This window comes from Balaenoptera musculus, chromosome 20 (genome assembly GCF_009873245.2).
Source record: "Balaenoptera musculus isolate JJ_BM4_2016_0621 chromosome 20, mBalMus1.pri.v3, whole genome shotgun sequence".
Classification (NCBI taxonomy): domain Eukaryota; kingdom Metazoa; phylum Chordata; class Mammalia; order Artiodactyla; family Balaenopteridae; genus Balaenoptera; species Balaenoptera musculus.
The window spans coordinates 6,764,350-6,778,984 of NC_045804.1; the positions used below are offsets into that span (position 1 = coordinate 6,764,350).

The 14,635-nt window shown below is 55.7% G+C and overlaps 2 protein-coding genes across 5 annotated transcripts in view; one reads left to right on the forward strand and one right to left on the reverse strand.

Moving 5' to 3' along the window:
* Positions 1–1,074: 1,074 nt before the first annotated feature.
* Positions 1,075–5,701, reverse strand: NAT9 (N-acetyltransferase 9 (putative)). 3 transcript variants are annotated; one of them, XM_036836947.1, is made up of 7 exons: positions 5,598–5,687; positions 4,921–5,006; positions 3,904–4,034; positions 3,209–3,352; positions 2,543–2,602; positions 2,239–2,333; positions 1,075–2,131 (listed from the first exon to the last, which is right to left on the reverse strand). In XM_036836947.1, exons 2-7 carry the CDS (start codon positions 4,995–4,997, stop codon positions 1,997–1,999), a joined length of 642 nt encoding a protein of 213 aa, XP_036692842.1. In that variant the 5' UTR covers positions 4,998–5,006; positions 5,598–5,687; the 3' UTR covers positions 1,075–1,996. The 3 variants fall into 3 exon arrangements, with proteins under 3 accessions (XP_036692842.1, XP_036692840.1, XP_036692841.1); XM_036836946.1 differs by having other exon boundaries at positions 1,603–2,131; positions 3,904–4,013; positions 5,598–5,701; XM_036836945.1 differs by lacking the exon at positions 4,921–5,006 and having other exon boundaries at positions 3,904–4,013; positions 5,598–5,688.
* A 91-nt stretch (positions 5,702–5,792) lies between these two features.
* Positions 5,793–14,635, forward strand: part of TMEM104 (transmembrane protein 104) — a 58,250-nt gene continuing 49,407 nt past the window's right edge. For both annotated transcript variants that reach the window (XM_036836941.1, XM_036836943.1), the window contains exons 1-3: positions 5,793–5,930; positions 6,538–6,648; positions 14,241–14,362. In XM_036836941.1, coding sequence (XP_036692836.1) covers positions 6,604–6,648; positions 14,241–14,362 — 167 coding nt within the window. In that variant the 5' untranslated portion in view covers positions 5,793–5,930; positions 6,538–6,603. The remainder of the gene's footprint in view (positions 5,931–6,537; positions 6,649–14,240; positions 14,363–14,635) is intronic.

Sequence of the window (14,635 nt, forward strand, 5' to 3'; positions counted from 1 at the left end):
AGGCTTTTGCCTTTAATCTTTCCACCCACAGCCAGCGAGGTACAGGAGTCCCAGGAGTGGCCTGAGCTGGTCCCAGATACTCTCATCTTCTCTGGCCATGGACCTGACTGGAGGGACTGGGGAAAACAAACCTGGCCCACCGAGCCCTGGGACGTGCTTGTGGCAGGTGGCATGGAGGGAACTTTCCAAGAGCAAAATGCCCTGCTCCTCCATAAGAGACCCAGGTCCCTTATACCTCTGGCCCCTGAGGCCACATCCTGGAGATCTGCCAGGGTGGCCTGCCAGGGCCAGGTTCCTGGGCAGGTGCTCAGAAGGAAGGGAAGCTGGCCCTAGGCTATTCTCTACCCAACCAGGAGGCCACTCAGAAGCCAGGTTCCTGGGACTGAGGTGAACAAGTAGGGAGACAGTGAACCAGGGAGGGGACCCCTGGAGCCCCTGGGGTTGAGAGAAGGGCAGGTCACTATCTGGCCATCGCTATCTGACCTGTTAAGGTTTGGATCCCACCATTGTTAAGAGAAACCTTCCAAAACCCTTATCACAACACCACTGGCAGCAGTTAGGCTGGGCCTGGCCTGCCCCCAGCCCGCCCTCTGACCCCTGAAGGAGGCCCCCTGCAGGTTAGCAGGCCTGAGGAGGGGCCCCTCCCTACCTCACCTGCTGGGTGGGGAAGTCCTAAGGACTTTTGACTCTGATTAAGCTGGGGACAGGTGGAAGGAACACGTGGCTCAGAGGGGCTGGGGGCCCCAGCAAGCAAAGTTTGTGTGTTAGCTTCAGGCATGTTTTAGGTTCTAGTTTTCCACATGCGTAGTCTGGTGTGAGAGGCCAGGATCAAGAGGCCTGCGAGCTGGGAGTTCTGGCTCTGCCATCAAAAGCTCTGGGGCCTTGGGCGAGTGCCTCAACTTGCCTGGGACCATTTCCTCCCCTTGAAAACGTCCTAGGTGCCCTCAGGAGTCTCTTCCCCAGTTGTGTTTTGAAACATGCCTGACTTTTCTTGATGACCACCCCAGATTACGACCGGGCACGAGACGGGGTTAGAAGTCAAAGGGTGTCCCCCCTCGCCCTGAGGTGGGGAGACCTGGCCCGGCTCTGCCTGTTAAGCCCCGGTTGCCAAGCAGCTTAATCATCCGAACCTGTGCCTCTGGCACCCCCCAGTGGCCTTCGCAGGTGCGGCTGCTCCCAGAGGCGGAGGGATGAGGCGTGGAGAGCGAGGACGCAGGTGCCCTCAGGAGGACGCCGCTCAGCGGCCTCCGCTTCCTTCGGAAGACCCTGCAACTGAGCAGGAGGCCCAAAGCTTCATCAGCAGGGCGGATACTCCAGCCACATGGAGCTGCATCCAAAACTAACTTACTCCACCCTCGAAACTGGCTCCAAAGAGAAAGGAGCAAGGACACTCGCCCACTTTCCAAGCCACCTGTCTGTCCTTCAGGGCCGAACTCAATCATTTCCAGACCTCGCGGGGTCACACCCACCTGCTTCTGCTGGATGACAGAGGGCCGAGCTACCCCTCCCCTGCCCCTACGACGCCAGACCAGATGCCGCAGGCTGGCCCTCCTGGCAGCTCAGCTCCACACGGGCCCAATGAGAGAACAGGGCGAGCTGTGTGCAGTGCGCTTTACTCCCGGCCAGAGCCTCGGCGGCCCCTCTGGCCCTCCAGGGGAAAGGGAGGTCCTGCCCATTCACCAGGCGCCCCCTCGTCTCCAGCTGCACCTCCACCCTGCCTCTTCCCATGGATTCATGCCGTCCGCTCCAGACTCCAAGAGTCTGAGTCCAGGTCTGGCCAGGAGGAGGGGCTGGCCCTGGAGTGGCTCAGCCACAAGGCCAGCCAGAGGGAGGCCAAGGCAAGCCCAGCCCGGAGTCTGAAGGGCCCCAAGAGGAGAGTCCCAGGCTGGAGCAAGGCCAGAGCACTGTGCCCCACAGGCCCCCCCTGTTTGCCTGCTGCAGGGCTCTGGTCTCACACCCCCATCCACACAGGGTGGCTGGTCCGCAAGGCCGGCTGTCAACGGGCCTCCGACGCCCCAGCTCTGTAGGGCTTCTCTGCCACGTGGCTGGTCTGCTCGAGAAGCCACTGCCGCTCCGGCTCACTCATCGTCAGTCTGAGCGTCACCTCCTGGAAGACACTGCTCACAGCCACCTACGTGATCCAGACAGAGCAGGGCCGGCTAAGTTACAGGCCCAAGTCCTAGCAGCACTGGGCCCGCCCAGACCCAGGCCTCACCCTCTCACTGGCACCATCCTCACCTGCTCAAAGTGAAGCTTTCGGAACATCCGGATGCTCGGTTCATTTCCTTGCCCAATTTTAGCCTCAAACTTGGTCACACCTAGCTTGGTCACTCCTCCCAGAAGAGATTAGAGAGGGGTAAGCTGCAGGACGAAGCTCTCCCCCACCTCCCCGGCACCCTCGGCCCCTCCTGTCCCAGCCTGCGATGGAAACGCCTGTCACCGGCTCCCACCCTCAGGCCTGAAGGCTCCCTGCCAACCCGCCCTCGCCTTCTCCTGGGGCCTGGCCACTCCTCCCCAACCTGGCCTGCTCGGCCTTCCTTACCATAAGACATCATCATGAGGACGGCCTCGGTGCCCAAGCCCTGGCCCCTGCAGCTGGGCTCTAGGAGGAATGACAACAGTCACTGGCAGTGCGTGCCCGGCTCATGTCATCCTCACAACCCTAGGAAGTTCGCAAATATGGGTACCATTCTGCAGATGAGGAGACAGAGGCCCAGAGAAGTTAAATGACTCGCCCGGGGTCGCACAGCTTAGAGGCACCCAGCAACCTGACCCCAAAACTGACCCCTTCGGCTCAGTGTGCTGCCCCACGAGGACAGTCCCACGGCCCCTTAGAAAGAGGCTGAGGACCCTGATGGACACAGAAACTGGAGGGGCTCCTCCCACGGCATGGGGAGATGCTCCAGGGAAGATCGTTTATTTTTGGAGGGTCCCCAGTCCACCCCAAGGATGGGCCAGACTGCAGTTTGAAGACCCTAAAACCAAAGGTTAAGTTCACACCTAAGCATGAGAAGGGAATAAAATGAACTACCAGAGGTGAGCCACAAGGCTAACAGGGTGCCAAGTGAGTCTGCCCAGCCAGGTGCTAGGCTCACCAAGGCCGGAGCTGCCCATGGAGCTCTCTGAGTGCCCTACACAGCCTCAGTGGCTTCAGGTTCAGCGGATCTGAGGACCAGAGGGATGGAGGGCAGGGCCAGGTGGAACAAACCTGCAATCATGACCTCAATCTCCCCCAAGGAGGGGTCCCCTAGATCCGTGAGGAAGAGGTTCACATCTCCCGCCATGCAGCTTTCTTCGCCGGTACCTGGCTGGGCCCGCCACTTCTCTGCATCCAGCACGATGAAGGTACACTCTGAGGAAGGAGGCGACGGGATTATCACCTACACGCCCCAAAGGAGTGCAGGGAGGCCAGTCTTCCTACCCGAGCCAGAGAACTGCAAAGAACTACCACTGTCTCTGAGTCTGGCAGAAAAAGGGAGCCAGCACTTCCTTCAGCGGACTACAAAGCCTAAATCGGCCTCATGCAGGAAACAATGGCCTTTTTGCAAACAGCAACTGTATTCTCAGAGAGCACGAACCACACGGGGCTTGCAGCAAGGGGCACAAGGGGCAGGGCCTCGATTTACAGCCAGAGCCCCAAATGCTTTCCTTTCTCTAAATCCCTTCACGCCTGGTGCAGTGAGTGGGGAAGAGGACAGAAGCGTCAGCCACAGGGACTTGCTTCAGGGGACATCACAGCCTGAGCGCTTCAGGCACCTCCCAAGCTTTTCACAAAGTGTTTTTTGCAAACTTTCTGTGGCCCCAGCGGGGCTACAGCTGGGAACAGGAAAGGGTGGGAACCCGGGAAGGCCTCTGGAATCAGCCCTCCCCTGACCGGCACAGCCCGGGGCCTCCACTTCTCACTGTCTGCGTCTTCCCGCCAGCTGTGTTGCATCACATACTCCTGCTCCAGGGTCAGAGGCTCGGAGGCTGTCAAACGCCGCAGCTCCTCTGATTTCATCCACTCGTGGTACCTGCAGGGACGGAGGGTCGGCCTTTGGCAGGCAGGACAAATTCAGAAGCCTAAGTCTGACGCTTTATGAGATGAAGAAATGGATGGTTGAGAGGAGAACCCCCCAGGGCTAACAGAGGGCTAGAGAAGAACCCCAAGAAAGGGTTATAATGGCTCCTATGGCAGAAGGCCACAGGCCCAAGAACTAGAGGCAGGCTAGTCCTAAAGAGAACAGCAAGAGGCAGTTCTATCCATCAAGCCTCCTCTCCTATCTCAGGGGTCAGTGCGGGGGAGCAGTCTGAAGCTAAACATTCCTCAAATTCCCCAGGGGAAGTAATGGCAAGCCAAACTCAGCAAAGAAGGCTGGACAGATCTCCACAAAGGCCAGGCACCAGGAACCCCCAAAAGGAAAACTACAAGTGGAGAATACACGCCTACAGCACCAGCATCCCTGTCTACCAGGCATTCGTCACCTGGCCCACAACAGTCCCACCCTGCGACTCAGTCCTGGCCTTTCCAAGCAGTAGACCTCACAACAACCCACCTGCTCAGTTTTATGACAAGCTAACATTTAGTTTCCAAGAACTGAGCCTATTTACTGGCACCAGAGGAATGGCACTCATTTATAAATAGAAGACAATATCTTTTTTTTCTTGCACACATGTAGTTTACATAAAAGAATTCCTGGCTGAAAGGCCAAAAAGGAAGCTGAGGGGATGGAAGGGAGAAACAGGGGGATGGATGACTTCTTCCAGGGAGGTCATAGCCCTCTGTTTCAGTTTTCACTTTTTCCTGTATGCAATTACTTCTCACACCAATGTTTCTCCTTCTCAGAAAAAACAGCCTCTGAGGTTTGGGTTAAGACAGGCTCACCCTCCTCACTGCACCTTGGAGAGCTGGCTTGCACCCCATGTCAGGGGAATGGTTACCTAGGCACATGCTCTGGGGTGTAGGGTACCAGCACCACCTTCTTTCCCAGCAGCAAGATGTTCTGATTTAACCTCATGGTAGCAGCCTGCGGGTGGGAGGGCAAAGATTTCAGCACCTGAGTTTCCTCCCACTTAGGGTGGGAGCCCCGGCTCTCAGTTCGCTAAATGCCTCCCGGGGCTACGTTGTCAGAAGAGCCTCTGTCCTTCTTCCTTTCCAAACACTTCAGAGAACACGGACTTTAAACACTTTGCAAGAAAGGGAACCCGACTGGTGAAAGATGATTAAATAATCCTGGGCTCGCATCTCAAGGAGCCAAATATGGGCTGCCTTTTCTGCCAGTCCCTTCAGCCCCATCACCCGGAACCTCGATGCCCCACACTCAAGCACCAAGACTCATCACCAGAACTCCCATCACTCGCCCCAGTTCTGAGACTCCGCCCCACGGTTACTTCTCAGCCCTGTCTTAAACCTATTTCCAATCCCTTTTCCCAGCGACCACCCCACTGGGCTCGGACCCTCCCTCTTCCTGCCCCCCAAGCCATCGGGGCCCCCCTGGCCACTCTTGGGTGAGGCAGGCTTAAGGCCTCAATCCCCTCCTCTTTGTGAGGAGTTACAGGCTACTCTTCTCGAACCCCCACAACCACTAGGGTCCCGGCACAGCCAAGTTCACACCCACTCTTCGCCGACGAACGCGTCCCCAGCAGGTGCGATCCACCCCTTCCAACCAGCCCCGCTTTCCCACCTGGAAGGCGGCCCCCCCTCCCGCATGCGCGTGGGAGCGCACCCCCGCCCACTTCCGCCACGCAGACGGCAGCCGCCGGGGCCCAATCCCGGTCCCGCCTCCGCGAGGCGCCCAATCAGCGCCGTGCGCCCCGCCCAAGGCGCGCACAAAGTAGGTGGGCTCCCGGCGCGGGCGCATGCGTGCTGCCGGCGCTGGTGCGGGACAGCTGGCGCCGGCAGCAACCCCGGGTCGGAGACAGCGGTCGCGGCAGCGGGAGCAAGCTTCGCTGTACGTGTCGGAGCGGGAGGGTGGGATGGAATGGGGTGGTGCCCGACTCGGGGCTCCTCCAGGAGGGAGGAAGAAATGGGGGAGAGGCTCGGAGAGGGCCTCTTGGGAAGAGGGGGAGGCTGGAGGGTGGAGAGCCCTAAGGCAGGTTGGGAGACGTGGAGGCCCCGTTAAAAAGGAGAGGCTCTGGGGCAAGGAGTTGGGTTGGGGGGCGACCTAGGAAAGCCCCCAGCCTCTTGCTCTAGGCGGAGGAGGCAGACAGTTACTTGGCTTCCCTGTGTGGTAGTGAGCTCGCTGTTCCTGGCATTAAATGGGGGATAACCAGAGTGTGTAAAGGGGACCCTTGTGGTGGTGACTCTTAGTGGCGTCTCAGGCCCCTTAAATCACTTGGAGTGTGAGCGGCAATGGATACATGCCTTGCACAGACAGGAAAAAGTTAGAAGAAACCACCCAGGTGTCATCATACAGGGAGGTCCTTCCCTCCGGGCTCTCTTTTAACAGATGAGGCCATAAGTGTCTGTGATTAAAGGACAGGGAGGGGGTGGCTCTGTAGACATCCCTCCGCCCGCGTCTAGGTCCATCAGAAAGCTGAAGTCTGTTCTTTTCCTAGGGGGCCGCAGCCGCCGCCGCAAGGAAGGAACCTTGGCAGCCGACGGACCCTTCCTCGCTTTTGGAAATGGCGGGTGAAATCACAGAGACCGGGGAGCTCTATTCTCCTTATGTGAGTTTTACTTTTGGAGCTGTTTTGCCCACATCAGTGCCCTTGGCTTCTGGAGAAGCACACTGCTTCCTGTGGACTGTACTTGTTGAGTCCAGCGGCTTTCATAGCCGCCGTCTGGGAACCCCATTCAGCAGCAGCCACGGTGAATGTATGATGAGAGTCAGGTTTGTTCACTCTTCACATGTTGATCAGAGAGTGGTCAAGAAAGGAAAACGGACTTGCTCGCTCGTTATTTTTGTCTCAGGGCTGCTAGCACTTGCAAACTGAGGCCAGTTCAGATGGATGAAGGCTGTCGGCTGTTGACTCTGGGTTCTGCTCCCCTCAGCAGTTTGAAACCACTTCGGTTCTCAGCTGAATTTTAAGTTGCACAACTTTTATTATCTTGGATGGCGTAAGAGGCGGAGAAAGCATACAGAGACCTCCAGTTGCCGTTGGGTGGAGTCTGTAACTAGGACAACTAGAATGGTTGATTTCTCACTGTTTGGGTCTGCTTTACCCCCACCCCTCACATGTACACTCGGTTTATCTTCTTTGTGTAATATGAGATTGGTCATGTTTACATCACGGAATCCTCTTGCTTGGATGAGTAGCTGGAGGATTGGAATAAGCAAATGATTGATTCATGTTGCTACCAAGTATCCCAGAGAAAGGCAACACTGCCTTAAGTAGCAAGAGTCCTCTTTCTAGAAAGTACCTAACCTTCAACAGCTGCCCTGCTCTGCACTTGCCTGGGGATCCATGCTCTGTTTCTGCCAGCTTCATAGACTCTAGAGCTGGGGTGTGATGCATAAGGAAACACCTCGGAGAACAGCTGGCAAAAACCAAAAAACACTAGGGTCTTCCTGCTGGGTCTGTGCCATTTGTGTGTGGCTCCAAGGGAGCCTCCTTCACCTCAGTAATTTATCAGGGAAGTCTTTTTTTTTTTTTTTTAATAAATTTATTTATTTTTGGCTGCGTTGGGTCTTCGTTGCTGTGCACAGGCTTTCTCTAGTTGCGGCGAGCGGGGGCTACTCTTCGTTGCAGCGCACGGGCTCCAGGCGCGTGGGCTTCAGTAGTTGTGGTGCACGGGCTTAGTTGCTCCGCGGCATGTGGGATCCTCCCGGACCAGGGCTCGAACCCGTGTCCCCTGCATTGGCAGGCAGATTCTTAACCACTGCGCCACCAGGGAAGTCCGGGGAAGTCTTTCCTGAGCCTTGGAATGAATCAGGTCACGCCCCTCTCATCAGTGGAATTGCGTAACAGCTCACAGCCTCCTCTTGGTATCAGCAGTGACATGTCCACACTGTCTGTGAAAGTCACCGCGGTTCCTGCGTCATCTTACAACATCTGTAAGCTTAGAGGCGAGGAAATGAGTTATTTCTGTAGCTGAGTGTTGGGAAGGAAAACCTTTGATGTGCCCACTTTTCTTGTGCCTCCAGCTGTTCAGTAATCATTTCACATGTCAGCATGTGCCCACAGGAAATGGGGCAGTGAGACCTAAAAGCCTCAGCGGGTTCTGCTTTTTTTAAATTTTTTCCTCTGTTTTCTATGTGTTCGGTTTTGTTTGAGGCATGTGTTCAAGGGCCGACTCTGGGCACTGGCCGTAAACAACTGCTCGTATTCTCTTGTCCCGCCGGTGAAGCGAAAGGCAGGGGGAAGGTGGATGGTGCTGAGGATGAGGTGGCGTTAACCGGGATTAGTGGTCTCGGTTTGAGCCGAGAACACACCTTCTGCCTGAGGTTTCCTTAACTCTGCCATCCTGCGAGAATGGTTCTCGATCCCCTGTGAGACCAGGAGAAGGGTGTGAGGTGCACCACCCCCTGAGCCCAGAGAGGCTGCGGAATGGACTTTACCGCAGCTGCTGCTCAGCACGATGTGGGCGGAACCTGCTCGGCCTGCCTTGGGAGATCATGACCCTGAGCGGTGCATCAGCCCTTAACCCGGTCACTCCCAGCACCAAGCCTCTCCCTACCTCTGCGATACCCTGTTGTGAGTTCTTGCCCCTCCTGGGTGTCAGGGGTGTTTGCCTCAGCCTGCATTCTTCTGCATAAACTGTGTGTAATGGGCAGACGAGCCTCGCAGGGGACTCGGATGACAAACCCTCTCAAGGGTAGTGCTGGACGCAGGAGCATGGTTTAGGCCCATGCGTCCCCCCCGTAAGTGATCTCAGAACAGGCGTGTCTGTTTCCCCATTTATGGGGACCACGAGGGGCTCAGCACTGAAGGGATCGTGTGATCAAAATAGAGGAAGAAGGGGGTCACTGCCTACATATAAGGATAACTGCTGAGGCTGCCTTCCGCCCGCCGGTCTCGCGGAAGATCGACGCGGGTGCTTTCGAAGGAAAGAGGGCTTGTCTCCCGGCCTGAAACCCTAGTTGTTGCTTCCGCATCTCTGCCACCTTCTGTTTCCTTTGACAACTGTCATTGGGGAAGCTGTTGAAAGATGCCCGTGACCCCTGCCTCATGCACACCTGTGGGTGAGGCCACGGGAACGCTGCACTGGATCCCCTCGAGCACAGGGGAGCGGGTCAGCCGCCCCAAGGGACAGGCACTGCGCCTTCTCCGCTTCAGCCACGGAGGAAGAGTCCGGAACAGAAGGAAGCTCGGTTTGCATAGCCTTCTTTATTGAGACCACAGCAGGGCTCTATTTCACCGCTTTTGGTCATGCCTCCCTGGAGGCTGTCCCCACAGAGCTGTCACCTAACAAGCAGAAGAGCAATTCACTCCCCCGTTTCCTCCTGCTTCACAGCTGCCTTCCACCCGGCCTGCGGCTCAGCTCAGGTTTGCTTCCTGCGTCGTGCTCTGCTCCTTGGGAGTGGTCCCTACTGATCCCTGTTACTGAAAGCAAGGAGGGTTTAACTCTGGCCAGGAAGGTGGAGAAGGCATACGTTTCCCTACGGGATTCCCCGCAGCACCACCAGGCCCGGAGTGCTTGCCTCAGAACTAAAAAGTAGCAACAACCCAAGACAAATGTGATCACTCATTTCTGCTCCTGACTGCCAATAGTTGGTCCCTAATTAACTTCCTTGTCAAGTTCGTAAAGGGTCTTTTTCACTGAGGTTTATTTGAAGTTTCCATTGGGAGTGTGTTTATTTCACTGCGTCTTTATCAGCAGTGGTTCTCAGCTGGTGGCAGTCTTGCCTCCCAGGGGACATTTGGCAATGTCTGGAGACGCTGTAACCATCACAACACAAGGGCAAGGTCGGGGGTACAGGAATCTAGTGGGTACAGGCCAGGGATGCTGGTAAACATCCTACAATCCACAGAACAGGCCCACAGCAAAGAGTGATCTGGCCCCAAATGTCAGCAGCACTCAGGCTGAGAAACCCTGCTTGACAATAGATCCTTGACTTTTCCATCCCAAGACCTTCAGGCATCCCTGAATTCACAAATGCTTCTTGTACTACTTAATTTTCCCATAAAACTTTTTTTTTTTTTTGGCCGCGCCTCGCGGCTTGCAGGAACTTAGTTCCCCGACCAGGGATCGAACCCATGCCCCCTGCAGTGAAAGCACAGAGTCCTAACCACTGGACCGCCAGGGAAGTCCCATCCCCATAAAACTTTTGGCTGAGAACCATCACTTTCTTAGGCCTCTTTGCTTTCTCTTAACTTCTGTCACTAGCCCATCACCAGGGCTGTTTTCCATAAAGAAATAAGGTTCTGCCCTTCAGAGTGTTACCGCTTATAAAAGCGATACGCAGCGGACAGAGCTGCCGGGAGATCAGACGTTAGGTCATCGACCAGGGCCTGGTCTCTTAGCGTCCTGCTTACAACCCTGCCTGTGACGTCGAACTCCCTGTCCCGTGCACCAGGGCCCGGGAGTCTGCCTGCAGCCACGCTGGCCTCAGAGTTCCTGGGACATCCCTCCCCCTCTCCCACCTTAGGCCTTCCTACCTGCCAGTGTCTTCCCTGGCCCTTTGCCTGGGTGGCTCCTGCTCGGCCTTCAGGTCCCGGCTTGAATGTCACCACGAGGCCGTCCTCTACTTGAAGTGCTGACCCACTGTTCTTTGTCACGGAGCCCCTTCTTTCCTTCAGAACGCTTCTCCGAGGTGGTAATCATCGTTTGTTTTCTTGTCTGTGTCCTCCTGTCCGTCTTGCTCGCTGTCATTCCCTGGGCTCTGAGCACAGGGCCAGGACCATGGAAGGCTCTCGGTAGCTGTTGAGTAAGTGAGCAAACGAGCCCACACCTGGATGTACTCGCCTCAGAGTGCCGGTGATTGAAGTTAAACCCAACAAAAGTCAAAGTTAGTTTGTAGACGTTCCCATTTGTGAAAGGTCAATTCAGAAGGCCAGCTGTCACCCTCACATTTATTCTCATAACATCACCCTGGGCCAAGACTCCTGGCAAGGGAACCACATCATGGTTTTGTGATCCAATCAGGAGCTAGAGGAAGACAATTCAAACTTGTCTTAATCCTTCTGGGATCTGCCTGGGGGATCAGAGTGAGACCATGATGTTTAAAAGGGGACGAAGGTTCAGGCAGAGAGGGTTCACGGCAGAGAGGACCTGAGCCAGAGCCGTTGAGGACCCCCATCTTGAGGCCATGTGCCAGGCACCCTGAGAAATGCAGAGAGAAATGAGATGCAGGTTGCGACCACAACAAGCCTCAGATTTAATAGTGGGGAAAAGATAAACACATCAACATCAAAAACCCAAACTAGGGCGTAAGAAGTGTTCTTTGCTTTGAGAGAGGGAACAAGATGGGTTTGGGAGACTGGGAAGGGCTTTATGGTGGGACAGGCGTTTGAATGGGCCCCTCATGGTGGGTGGGAGTTGAGGGGCTGGGTGGGAGGCACAAGGGCTTGGTGCCCTGTGTCAGGTGTACATGGGCTCTGGGCAGAGCTGTTTCCTCTCTACAGGACGCCCTCCCGTTTGTCCAGCACTCACATGGCCAGTCAGCACCTGCCCGGAATCCTGTCCCTCCCTGTCAAGGGCCCCAGAATGGTAGCCGATGCTCCCTATCTCTGTTTCGTCTTGTTTTTTAGATCTGACTGAGGCTGGTCTGAGAATGGGCCCTAATTTGTGTGTTTCTGATTAAGAATGCAGCACATGGTTGTCTTGGAAAAAAATTTAAATACAGAAAAATGCGTATTCCTCAGAAAGGGGAGGTGAAAACGAGCGATGGATAGGTGTTTCTGGTGTTTGTCTTCTAAAGACCAGAAACAAGTGGTAAAGCAGACTGTAAGTTGGCCAGTTTACTGCAGTACAGGGAGACCAGTTAGGAAGCTGCTGTCATAGGCCAGGCCAGAAATGGTTCACTTGAGTTGTAAATGGAATAGGAGCCAGAGGCACCCACAAAAGACTCTTCAGAAATAAAATCACTAGCACTGGGGTATGGAGGGGAAGGGGGGAGCTGAGGCCACGCTGGGGTGTCCAGGTGGAGGTGACCAGCAGGCAGTTGGATTTGAGGTCTGCAGAAAGGCTTGTACTAAGAGAAATACAGTCCGCCATGATGGTTAAAGCCTTGGGGTTGAATGATGTTGCTGAGGAAAAGAAACGTAGAGAGAAGAAGAGACCGCCAACGTCAGAAGTGCAAGAAAGATTAAGTCTAAGAAAGCCATTGGATTTGGCAAATAGGAGGTCATTGGTGATTTTTAAGAATGCAGTTTCAAAAGAGTTCTGGAGATGGAAACCACAAACTACAGGAAGCTGGAAATGAAGGCAGAGGATAAAGGTTGCTCCTTCAAGGAGTCGGGTTGAGGGAAAGCGAGAGGGCAACGTTTTAAAGGTGTCGAGAGCGTTCGCAGTCAGAGGGGAAGAGAGCTAGGAGGAGGAGAGGATTCCAGAAAGAGCCGAGCCCAGCTCAGGTGCAGGGCTGAGCCTGTCAGGGAAGAGGAAGCACCCGTGCTCCCCCAGACATGGGGAGGGGGGCAGAGGGGAGGCCGACACCGGCTTTTGAGCTCGGAAGGAGCGCGGCTTGGGGAGCGCGTGTCAGATGGTCTCCGTCCCCTCCGTAGCGTTGGAGGTGCAGCCTTCCTCTGGGAGAGATGGGAGCCGTGGGTCTGGGACTTGGAGATTGAGGTCTGGAGCCTTTACGTGCGTGGGAAATACTCGCAAGTCCACAGGGAGGAGTAAAGAAAATCTGTTGCTGCCGGACCTCAGGTGAAGAGACCATCTGTTAGGGGACTCATGGTTAGAATTTTTTAATAATTCCAGGAGCCTTTAGCAGCTTCCTATTAGGGAGTCGAGGAAGCGGGTGCCGGGTCGTCTCTGAGGCTGGGGGCCAGAGAGGTTAGAACGGGGAAGGTGTGGGGAGCTCGGGGCAGTGCGAGCTTTGAGCAACCAGCTGATTGTCAGTGAGGCCACCGTGGAGGTGGTGGCCTGGGTAGGGAGGGTTTGGGGGGACTGCACATCATGATGAGGACAGAGGCGGGTCAGTGGGAGTGCACAGGGTTGTAGGCGGCAGGGGCTTCCGGTCAGAGAAAGGGATTTCATGATCGAGAGCCCGAGAAGGGAATAATTGTAATTAGCTGAGCTAGAGTCAAGTTGCTGTGAGTTAAGTTTAAAACCTGAAGTCAGTGACCCAGCAATTCCACTGGGAGGTTGGTTGCCAGGGGAGAGGGGGAGGGGCTGCCGGTGAGTAGGGGGGTTCTTTTTTTTTTTTTAATAAATTTATTTTATTTATTTATTTATTTATTTTTGGCTGTGTTGGGTCTTCGTTTCTGTGCGAGGGCTTTCTCCCGTTGCGGCGAGTGGGGGCCACTCTTCATCGCGGTGCGCGGGCCTCTCACTATCGCGGCCTCTCTTGCTGCGGAGCACAGGCTCCAGACGCGCAGGCTCAGTAGTTGTGGCTCACGGGCCTAGTTGCTCCGCGGCATGTGGGATCTTCCCAGACCAGGGCTCGAACCCGTGTCCCCTGCATTGGCAGGCAGATTCTCAACTACTGCACTACCAGGGAAGCCCAGTAAGGGGGTTTCTTTGGGGGGGGGTAATGAAATGGAATTAGATGGTGATGCTGGTTGCAGAACTTGTGAATATACTGAAAGGCTGTGTACTTTAAAAGGGTGAATTTTATGGCACGTGAATTATCTTTTTTTTTTTAATCCCTGAAGTTAGGATGGGGAAGAGGGCAGGAAAAGGGAAGCAGCATGAACGTCGACGTCCCAAAGGGCACTGGCAAGAATGGGCGGAGAGGAGGACTGGGTCACGTGCTCAGTGGCCTTGGAAAAGTGGGAGTTTTTGGGGGGTCAGCACTATGGGTTGATCCGTGTGCCGGGTACCGCAGACGTGATGGCCCGTCCTCAGGAAACCTGCAGTCCGGTTGAGCACAGAGCTATCATCTGAGACACAGCTCTGAGTAATATGCACGGAGGAGGTGATGGGGCTGATGACAGCCAAAGCGGAGAGTCAAACCCATCACCAGAGACATTTTGAAAAGACTGGTGGAACGCGGGGCTTCAGTCTTCCAGGTGTTCACGTTCGGCTCCCAGCCGGCTGCAGATCCCGCCTCCCTGGAGCCTGGGTGGAACCCTCCCTGCTTACCTGCTCGCCTGGCGAAGGCCTGGCCTCCTGGCCTCCACGGTTTTGCCGTTGCCCAGGGTCACCCTTGGGAGCCGTTCGGGGGTGAGGCTCGTTAATTTCTGGGCTCGAATGTCACCTCTCTTGCTTCCAGGTCGGACTGGTGTATATGTTTAACCTCATCGTGGGCACTGGCGCGCTCACCATGCCCAAGGCCTTTGCCACGGCCGGGTGGCTCGTCAGCCTGGTCCTGCTGGTGTTCCTGGGCTTCATGAGGTAAGAGACCACCCCCGGGGGGCTCGGGCCAGAGCTGGGGGAGTCTGCCCAGGAAGCCCGAGCTCTCTCCATCAGTGTGGGGGAAGACGTCTGTGGTGAGCGAGTCCTCACAGGTGCCCGGAGCCAGGAAAGGAGGCCCAGAGGTCTCAGGGGCTCGCTCTGATGGAGCGGTTGTCCACCCCCAGTCACTGAGAAGTGAAGACCTCCAGCTAGGCTGTGGGGTGTCTCACCGTGGTGCTCATGTGTTTCTTACCCAGCTGCTTTGCCTCCCCT